Source organism: Didymella exigua (assembly GCF_010094145.1).
Source record: "Didymella exigua CBS 183.55 unplaced genomic scaffold M421scaffold_5, whole genome shotgun sequence".
Taxonomy (NCBI): Eukaryota; Fungi; Ascomycota; class Dothideomycetes; order Pleosporales; family Didymellaceae; genus Didymella; species Didymella exigua.
The window spans coordinates 492,133-502,045 of NW_022984779.1; the positions used below are offsets into that span (position 1 = coordinate 492,133).

General features: G+C 54.6%; 4 protein-coding genes across 4 annotated transcripts; 2 read left to right on the forward strand and 2 right to left on the reverse strand.

The window, feature by feature from the left end:
* The first annotated feature begins 1,153 nt into the window (after positions 1-1,153).
* M421DRAFT_317761 (uncharacterized protein) lies at positions 1,154-2,607 on the forward strand. Its single transcript, XM_033589267.1, has one exon. The coding sequence runs from the start codon at positions 1,437-1,439 to the stop codon at positions 2,289-2,291; it is 855 nt and encodes a 284-aa protein (XP_033451923.1). The 5' UTR covers positions 1,154-1,436; the 3' UTR covers positions 2,292-2,607.
* Positions 2,608-2,923: 316 nt separating this feature from the next.
* M421DRAFT_55491 (nuclear protein bima) lies at positions 2,924-5,486 on the reverse strand (the record flags this gene model as incomplete). Its single annotated transcript, XM_033595310.1, has 4 exons — positions 2,924-3,280; positions 3,328-4,496; positions 4,566-5,093; positions 5,150-5,486. The coding sequence occupies 4 exons, from the start codon at positions 5,484-5,486 to the stop codon at positions 2,924-2,926; spliced, it is 2,391 nt and encodes a 796-aa protein (XP_033451924.1).
* Positions 5,487-6,050: 564 nt separating this feature from the next.
* Positions 6,051-6,690, forward strand: M421DRAFT_2321 (uncharacterized protein; the record flags this gene model as incomplete). The annotated part of the gene is made up of 2 exons (XM_033588413.1): positions 6,051-6,059; positions 6,175-6,690. 2 exons carry the CDS (start codon positions 6,051-6,053, stop codon positions 6,688-6,690), a joined length of 525 nt encoding a protein of 174 aa, XP_033451925.1.
* Positions 6,691-7,105: 415 nt separating this feature from the next.
* On the reverse strand, positions 7,106-8,537 carry M421DRAFT_56207 (uncharacterized protein; the record flags this gene model as incomplete). Its single annotated transcript, XM_033595379.1, has 2 exons — positions 7,106-7,669; positions 7,860-8,537. The coding sequence occupies 2 exons, from the start codon at positions 8,535-8,537 to the stop codon at positions 7,106-7,108; spliced, it is 1,242 nt and encodes a 413-aa protein (XP_033451926.1).
* Positions 8,538-9,913: the final 1,376 nt, after the last annotated feature.

A 9,913-nucleotide genomic window follows, 5' to 3' on the forward strand; every position in this document is an offset into this window, starting at 1 on the left:
TTCTACAACGGAAAGGGAACACCGTCCATTGAGACTAGACCTCTCAGATTACCCCGTGTAATTAGTCCAATAGATCTCCAGCCATATAAGTACACCAGTCTGAACGACTCGCACGAATCAGAATCCTGGAGCAATTCTACCACAAAGGCTGGAGAGGAACAGGAGCGACTTTCTCAACTGCCGATTGCACACTCGTTAAGTCGCCCGACCGCAGCGTGTCGAGGTTTTGTCGTATACACGGGGCAAGATGGAGATCACCTGCCGCTGAGTACCACTGTGGATGGTGATGGGGGACAATGTGTTGAAGAAGCGATGTTCGCAACGCTCCAGCTCATGATGGCATTACGCAGGCTGGGACAATCTTCGCAATCCAGATGACTTTGGGTCGATCAGCTGTACATTAGTCAAGACGACGGTAGGGAGAAGCACAAGCCGATACAACTGATGGGCCAAATTCAAAGGGCTGCTAGGCAAGTTGTGATCTGACTCGGCGATGATCCTGAACATCGTGACGTCGACAACAACGTTGGAGGAATTCCGGACCCATGCTGCTGAGCTTATCATTCATACATCGGCTTTACTTGACATCTTCGCAGCTCTGTTTAGAGACATATGAAAAGACGTCGAGCGTCCATCGTGGGTATCTTACTGTTTCTAGATGGTCGTCCGATTGCTGCTCCGGCAAACACACATTTCCACGCTTCAAAATATATGCCACACACTTCACAGCTGCACCCTGACCCGAAGGAATCATGTGTGAGAAGAAGATCGTCGACAAAGTTTCCGGCAACTCAAGATTAAACGAGGGACCTGCACTGGCATCCGGAATATTGATGTCGGGTAAACAGACTCCGAACCTGTTCCTACTGTTTGAGTGTAAAATCGATGAAATGATCCGGAACTCCTTCGAAAATCCCACCATCCGGTATCCACTCACAAGCAAAGATCCAAAGCCTCGAACAAGACCTCATGAGAACAATTTTAGCAGATGGAGCTCTAGGCGACACACAGTTGCTTCGCAAGAAAACCGGCAACCTTCTTGATCTTAATGCCCCAGCCGAGTCGATGTGGGAGCTTCGTTACGCAAAAACCCGCCCAAACATGACGGGGACACGGAAAAGAGGCTCTTCGGCGACTACGAAAGCTTTCGGAACCTTATCCTCAAAGCTAAGCACAGATAGCTTTTCACTACCAAGCATTTTCAGGTCGGCATGCCTCCAAAAGATTTGTGAGTGGGCGACAACATAGCAATACAGCACGACTCCAGGACGCCACGCATGCTCAGAGTTGTGGACCATGAGCACGCTGAGTTCAGAGTCATTTCTCAGTGTCATCTGAAAGGCTGGAGACTTGGCGAACCACGAGCAAACACCCAAACCACATGCACACCAAAAACTGTGGGAACAGCGAGCCGATGACTTTGTGTTAGCATAGCCATGGGGACCCGCCTGTCTTCAACTGCATTGCTTTCTCGAGGAGGCATGAAACCACATTTCGTCTATACCTCTCGATATTGCGTCATTCCTCGATCTACCTTTGCTCTTACTCTTCCACAACACAGTTCACCAGCAATACTACCACAATCCCCCAGCGTGTCATGCCGTCATCTTCGAGGGCTTATGCATATCCACCTAACCCGCATCCGACTCACACCCTCCATGTTCCGCAAACCCACTCTGCGCCCCGCAAACCACTCAATTACAGCATCCACAGTGGACGGTTCGATGTTCTGCACCTGCTCTGCAAACGCAGGACAGCCCAGGAACGTGCAGTACTCGACAATGCGACGAGCAGCCTCAAGCCTGCTTGCCGGGTCCGTCAAATGTCAAATGCAGGACCTCCACGTCGCGACGCGAGGAACTGAAATGGTTTGCGGCTTTGATCGTACTCAAGAGTCTCTTATTTGCGTGTCCGGACGCAGTTCACGCCCAGGACATTCAATATACATCTACGTTTGCTCCCCCAACACATGCTCAAACCAATTTCATACACAAGCCCAGACCACATTCCCCCAGCACCATGCCCCGCCCCCGCGCGCCCAGCACCAACGCCCCGAAACCCTCCTTCCCCATCCCAGCGCCCCTAAACATCGCAACAAGCGAATATTACCGCATCTCGACCCTCGATGTGCACGACGCCGACGTCGACTTCCCCGACTCCAAGACCCCTTCGCCGCAGAACGCACGGCAGCAAAACCCGCGCCCCGGCGAGGTGGTGGAGAGCCAGGACATGTACGATTTTGTGGAAGTGCGCAGGGCGCGTGTGGAGCCGCACAGTCCGACGCCGTCTGAGATCGTGCTGAGCGGCGATTTGCGCGATGTAGTTGAGCTGAGCGCGCTGAATCAGGGGATGCGCGAGCGCGGCGCACCGAGGGGCGCAAGGAAGAAAGACTTACTAGAACTGCAGAGCCGGTCGGTTGGGGAGCGGGAGCGGGAGCGAGTGGCCAAGGAAGCAGGGAGGGTGAAGCTGGAAGACTTGGAGCGAGAGTACGAGGAGACACAACGTAGAGGCCGCGAGAAAGTCTGAGCGCTAGGTAAGTCCGTCTAGTTTGCTGTCGTGGTAAGATGTCGATTTAAGCTACCTACTGTACACTTTGTGCAAAGGTTGGCACCAGCCATGCAATCCAGTCCGTCATCCAGAAGTCATATCCTCGTCCAGTTGCAACCCAAGCGGGAGCATTCAAAAACTCCGCAATGCCATGCAAATGCTAGCCTGTTTGACCCAGCTTTTGCTACCAAAACATGAAACGCCAAATGTACAATACGAAGGGTATAAAGGCCGGTTTGGTATACTTTTGCGGAGGTAAAGATGAGAATGAGGTTAGGGTGTGGAGGCGAAGTAGCGATGCGGTCCAAGAGTAACCCCAGGGGCATCCAACCATTCAAGAATCCAAGAGGTTCAAAGTCGACGGCTAGGCTGGTGCTCACCTATCCTCGTCACTGCTCCAACCACCATCGTCATCCTGGTCGATGGATTCCATGACCTCCTTGATAACCCCATGGGACTTCGGGTCCAGGTTCATCGCAACTGTCAGATGTCTTATAGCGTTCGCACGATCTCTTTGTTTCTTGTAGCAGCGGCCGAGGAGGAAGTGGATGTTCGGGTCGTCAGGCGCGAGGTCCTTGAGGCATAGTAGCTCGTCAAGAGACTCCCTGGAGCGGCCCAGCTTGAGTAACGTTTGCGCCTTGCGGAAGCGGGCCATGATGGATCGTGGGTCGAGGTTGACGGCGGTTTGGAAGTGTAGCAGGGCGACGTCGCTCCTCTTCATCTTGTCGAGAACCTGATCATAGTCAGTGTTGTATATGTTGTCCTTTCGAATGCACTTACCATTCCAATCCTAACAATGATCATAGCGTTGCTAGGATTGATTTGAGTCGCAGCCTTGTAGTGCTTCTCAGCAACATCGAACTTGCCCATTCGCTCGTAAACATTTCCGAGACCATACCAGCCGTTGTAGTGCCTATTGTCGGCAGCGATCGCGTACCGGTATGCGGTCATAGCCTTGTCGTACTCTTCGTTGGCTACGTGCTCGTGACCTTGCAGGGTGAATGCGTAAGCAAACTTAGGATCCAGCTGCGTTGCTCGCTGGAAACACTTGACTGCATCGTCATGTTGTCGCTCGAGAGACGACGCATTGCCGAGAGCACACCACGCCTGCGGTGAAAGGCGGTCCTGATCGATCAGTGTATGCGCCAGGTGGCCCAGAGCGACCTCGTCTTTCAGCTGCCACAATGTGTTGGAGTACACCTCCATATGGTCAAGCCATGAAGGCGCCTTCTCACGAATCTTCTTGAAAACTTTCTCCGCCTCGGCGTACTGTGCGCGTTCATAGTGTGCTTTTCCAATGTGGGCAAGCACCCACGGCGTCTCGCGCTGCGCTATCGGTACCGATGCAAATGCTTGAAGTGCTTGCACAGACTCGAAGCGACTCAGGAACCTGTAGCCGGACCCAATCTTGTACAACAGGTCCAAAAGCCACCTCAATGCTTCTTCCTCCCGACCAGTCTCTGTCGGAGGAGCCATCCTGAGCGGAGGCAGCGGTGCTATCGCAGCTGCGCTCAGAGGCCTAGGCTTGGGCTCCGATGACTCTGTAGCATCGATAGTAGGCTTTCGGTTGCCGCTAACAACTCGTCCCACGGTCGAGGTGGTTGCTGTCCTTCCCTTTGTTCCCGTAGCCTTGACCCTCCGCAACTCTCGCCGTTCTCTTGTATCAAGATCCCTGCTCGGGGCAGCAGCTGGTGGCCGGCTTGTAGTGCGTGTAGATCCTATCGAAGCAATCGAGTTGAATAGTCGGGCGCTTCTACGCGGCGGGGCAGCTGTAGGGTCGACCGCGTGTTGTTGTGAAGCTTGCGTATGTTGCGTATGCGTAGAGTGGCCGGAAACAGTCCTCTTATGCCCGTTCTGGTTCACTGGTCGTGGTATGTCTGTCTGCTCGCCGTCCGAAGGGTTCGTCTTCGTTCGCGCTCTCGAGGTTATGGGCCGCATCTTAGGCGGGTCTTCCACGGCGGCAAACGGCTGCATCCTAATCTTCCGCCCTGGCGCATGCAGGATGTCCGCTGGCCCACGCTCTGTCATAACTGGGCCTCCGCCCTCACCCATCATCAAATCATCGTCGTCAGGATCCTGGCCATTAGCCACAGGGGTTTCGACGTTGTGAGTTCGCCCGTTCGGGACTGTGTTCCTGCCGTTCAGTTTCGAAAGCAGATCTGTGCCCCCCATGCTGAGTGCTACGTCTCCGCGCGAGCGCGTTGGTGGGTTGAATGGATCGTCATCAGGTTTCGACACAAAGGGGTTGTTGCAGTCCGAGAGATCTTGCGGTAATGAGATCTGTGCTGCATGACTGTTCTGCGCAATCTGCGATATCGATTCGAGCATGGCCGGGGTGGTGTTGAAGATGTTCTGGGGTCGAACAACGGCGCCGATGTCGCATAGACCAGTGAAGGCGTCCCACATGAACGAGTTGAGCTTCAGCGAGTCCACGTAGTACTCGATAGCCTTCTTGGTGTCGCCGTGGGCTGTCCAGAGCTTCCCAAGCAGGCAAAAGCACGCTGCGGCGTCAGGCACGTGCCGTCTTGAGGTATCCGAGTGCTTGTCTGATTTCACAGTTAGCCTTCCCACATGCAGCCCCACACGTTTCCAGCGCGCTTACTCCAGTGGTTTCGCCCGTGCCACAGTCCTCTGGCTTTCTCAAGCGCTGTAGCGCCTAGCTCGAAGCGCTCCAAGCCCAGACATGCTTGCGCAAACACGTAGACACAGCCCAGATGTTGCGCCTGCGCTGCCTTGGTCTTGGAGTGCTCGAACGCAGCTTTGTATCGGCCCAGGCGAAGGTTGCAGAGGGCTAGCAGGTGCGCGGCGTCGGCGTTGCGGGTGTCGAGGGCGTGGAGACGGCCGGCGAGGAAGAGCGCGTTCTCGACAAAGCCGTTGTCGAGGTGATAATGTATGAGCTGTCGCAGCTGGGCGTTGGCCGCTGAGGGCGGCGGCGACATGGCAGGCGGATGGATGGTGTCGTGGCTCGCGCCCGGGAAAGGTCGAGTTGAGGAATATGGCGACGTTCACGAGAGTGCAGGCATGAAGACGGCGGGGCTCAGGGTCTAACGGGGCGTGGCAGGTGCGGGTAGTGGCAGGCGTGTTTCGCGGCGAAGGCGATGTTATGTTGCTAGGTGACGCTTTCGGCGTGCTCGACAAAGCGAATTGGCAAACACAGCGGGCGCAGCAGAGGTGAAGGCAGGAGTGCCCCTACGGTGACATGCTAGGAAGCAGCGGGGGCTTCAACTGTCGACTGCTGCAGGCGAGCCAGGAGGGGTGTGCGATGTTGTCCTGCGCGCGAACGTGAGCGATGCAGCGCTCCCGCTTGTTGTTTGGAAAGGTGAGAGTCGGCGCACAGGGCAGGCGCGCGAAGGCGGCGGGATCCATGCCTGCCATCTTCTGCAGCCATGACGATGTGTACACCGCACCAACAGCACATCACCTGCAATTGACCGTGGGCCGACCACGCACCGGGCTGCAATTTGTTTGAAACACATCTTCAATCAAAACAGCAGCTGCCCAACATGGCGCAAGTATGTCTTTCTCCACTACACGCATGCCAGGTGGTCATTGTTCTGTTCGCACACGACAGCGCCATCCCATGCAGCATGTACACACACGTCCCAGCGATGCCCTAATACTCTGTAGAAAGCGACCAAAACCCTCGCTGCCGCTAACACCCGCCGCCTAAACACCACCCTCTACCTCACCCTAGCCTTCCACGGCCTCTTCTGGCTCCTCCGCGCCTTGCTTTTCCGCTCATCCTTCACACGCCGCTCCCTCCTCCTCTACCTCTTCCTCTCCGCTCCGCAGCTGCTCATCAACCTGCAATTCGAGCGCCACTCGCGCCCCACGCTCCTCCCGGATGGCTCCATCAAGCGCGCCGGCGAAGACCTCGATGCCCCCGGCCTGACCGAGTACATGTGGGATGTGACGTACTGGACGTACGGTTGTGTGGCATTGGCAGCACTGCTTGGCGACTGGATGTGGTGGGGTATGCTGGTCGTGCCCGTGTATAGTGTCTATTCGCTGTATCGCGTGTACAGGGGGTTCAAGGGCGCGGGATATCAGGATGCTGCTGGTGTGCCGCAACCCGGCCCGGCGCAGAGTAAGAGGCAGGCAAAGATGGAGAAGAGGGGTGGCCAGAAGGTTGCGTATAGATGAGGCCGAGCAGGAGGGAAGAGCACGGCGATCTTGCTGGTCATGCGCAGTTGAGTGGTGTTGGTGCACTCACTCGCTGGACTATGGATGTTGGAGGAGAGCTTGACGAAAGAGGCTGAGCATCGTTGGGGGGAGCAGTTGTCTATAGGTCACGACGAGGTATCTGTCATGACAGAGCAGTGGCAGCAGACCGCACATCAGAGGACGAACGCGCAGATGGCTGCAACTTGAGAAGCCCATAACGAAGAACCCAGCATGCAATAGCATTTGAAGGACAGATGGGTGAACACAAGATCTAGGTATATTGCTCAAAATGCTAAACGCAGGCATCTGTGCCATTGCAAATCCGCGCTCCAGATGCACCCATATGCTACATGTGATATAGACACAGTCAATAAAGTTACATATCGTACAAGCTCTAGGCTTCGACCTTTGTGGGAATCTTGACCTGTCCCTTCTTGCGGTCCTGGTGGGGGAGACCATATCTCCAACCAACACCCCTCGCGTCTCTTCCATTGCGGCCAGCGCTCTCGACGCTGATGTCCTTGAACACGAAGTCCCATCTCCTTTGCGGGACCACCTTCTGTGCTCGGATCTCGGCCTGCTTAGCCTCTTCCTCGCTCTTCTTCTGCGCTGTCTCCACGGCAAAACGCTCTTCCGCAAGCTTGCGGCGCTCTTCAAAGCTCAAACCGGACGCGAGCTCACGTTCAGCCTTCACCAGCTCGGGGTGAGGGATGCGCTCGTCGGCAGGAAGGAGGCTGTTGTCGAAAGCTTTACCGGCGTCTTCACGGGTGAAGTGCCTCGACTCGGCAACGGGAACCCAGAGTTGCTGACGGGTCGCAGGGTGCACGATCAAGTCGTTGATGGGCTCGTGTACGATAGGCCTCTTGCCCCTGTTTGCGGGTTCTGAAGTGTCGATGTATGGTGTTGTAGGCAGCATTTCAAGGAGTGCCTTGGAGTAGGGCATGGCCAAGGTTTTGCCCTTGGATTCAGTCAGCGAGGATCGATAAAGTGACTGTGTCCTTCAATGCGAAGTAGTTGTCGACGTTCAGCAGAAGCGAGGCCTCTGTTTACATTGTGTAGCCATGTAGTTGTCCTAAAGACTAATCGATTTCATAATGTCTCATCATGTTGTCGGGGGAGGGGGGAAGTAAGGATACTTAGAAACATACCTGTGCAATCCACTCCTTCTCCATCTGCTTGAGACGTACGACGGCGCCGACACGCTCGTTGCTGACACCGAACTCGACACTAGCAAGCGATACTGTTGCTCCATCGCGCTTTACACGCTGGAAGATGGCTTCTCGTAAATCTTCGCTCAAGACAGGTTGACTCCGGAAGTACTGGTTCAGGGGAAATGGGCGGAGATCTTCTTGCGTCTCTGGTGGCAGCACTGAGTCGTCCTGTGCGTCATCCTTCTTTTCGGCCTGTTCTTGTCGCGCTGCATCCTCTAATGCCTCGAGCGATTCTTGCCCCTCAGGTGTCTTTGTCTCCTCAGTTGACGCCGCGGCTTCGTTCGTGGTCTCCGTCAATTTGGTCTCGCCTGCCTCCTGGGGCTTTGCTGCTCCTCGCTGATACCCAGGCCCCGCACGAACCAAATTGCCATACTTGTCATACGCTCCAAGGTAGTTGGTGGACGCGGGAAGGGGCTCCTTCAGCTGCTTCCCCGGGCCATTGAGCCACTCATAGAATTTCCGCCGCCGTAATGTAACTTGCTGGCATGGTGTTTGTGAAAAGTGACGCGATGATGGCACGTTGTGTGTGATAGTTTGAGGTCGTGCGCATTGGGGTTGGCTGGGAGAAGGCCGGGGCAAGGAGGCGAATTTGGAGGAACGTATCCGAGGAGGCATTTTGAGCGTGTGCTGATGCTATCGCATCGATGCAATCCGTGCTCACAGAATGGAAAGAGGCGCGAGCAATGAGCGTGGGTTCGCGACGTGGTTTGAAGCTCCGACCTCCAAATGCAGAAAAGTTACGTTTGTCTTTTTGAGCTAGTGCTCGCCAAGACAATACTCACGTGATACTCGTCGATACTCGGCCTTTGGGAATGTAGCTACGCAGACAACCTGAGTCGGAGCAATAACTTGCAGTTCCGTGACCTTTGGTTCATGATCTGAACGTCGAGATTGATTTCGATATGCGCACAAGAAGAGCAGAGTAATGCACAGATCGGCGCACATCTCCGGCAGTCTTTCGATACCTATGCATGCATCCGTGATAGTCTGTACAACCATAGGCAAGGGCGGGCGATCCTTTGAGATACCACATGGCCGCTGGACGCTGGCATTCTGAGACGCTCGCAGCCGATCTCGCAGTGTTCCCCACTGGCAGAGACGACCAGGGTGCTTCATTGAATTGTAGCAGCAGAACGTTACGCCCCACGGACTACGCACATGCAATACGTCGATCGCATCCTCAAACAGAAGATCGAATTACGTGACGCGATGACTTTTATTAGGTAGTGATATGGGGATGTCGCTCTATGCAACCACATGTGGCAACCCAAAATGGTTGGTGTAAAGCAGATTACCAGCCCAAGTAATGACAGGCCGTTACAACGTGAAGGTAGAGACCGAGTTCTGAGTGATAGATGCTTGCCCAATCCAGGTATAAATGTAATAACAGAATAAGGTCCAGCTCCTAGTGTGCTGCGAGCCTTGCAATGCGCTTGTAGATGAAAATTGGGGATGTGCAAGACCAGAAATGTGGAAAGAGGTGAAATCATTGTAACATCAAATTATCGACAGCCGCTATCTGTCGAACCGGCCGAGTCGTGGAAGGTCGCATGCAGTCTAGTGACCACTCCAATTGTTGGAAAGAAGGGAGAGCCTCCAAAGTCGCGAGTACGAGCTGATACAACTCTACCATGTCAACCAATTCGGTCTTCATGGTGCCCGACCTGACAGAAGTAGCTGACAGTGAAGAGTGCCCGCCACCCGGGTAGAGAGGAAGAAAATGAAAAAGAACGGCCTCTTCAAACGCCTCTCTGTGCAAACCGTGTAGCCAATAAGCAAACGCACAAGGGGGAATCATCGCTGTATGCTGGAAGGAAGTCCATGTCCAAAGGACGCAACAGTCCTAAAGGAAGTTCCGCGCCTGTACCCATGCCCTTGCATAAATGTGAAATGAAACCAGATTCAAAGCAAAATCAACACCTCGCAATGTTACCGAAGTGACAGGATATAACGCAACAAATATGCAGCATACATCTGGCGTATGCTTTGTG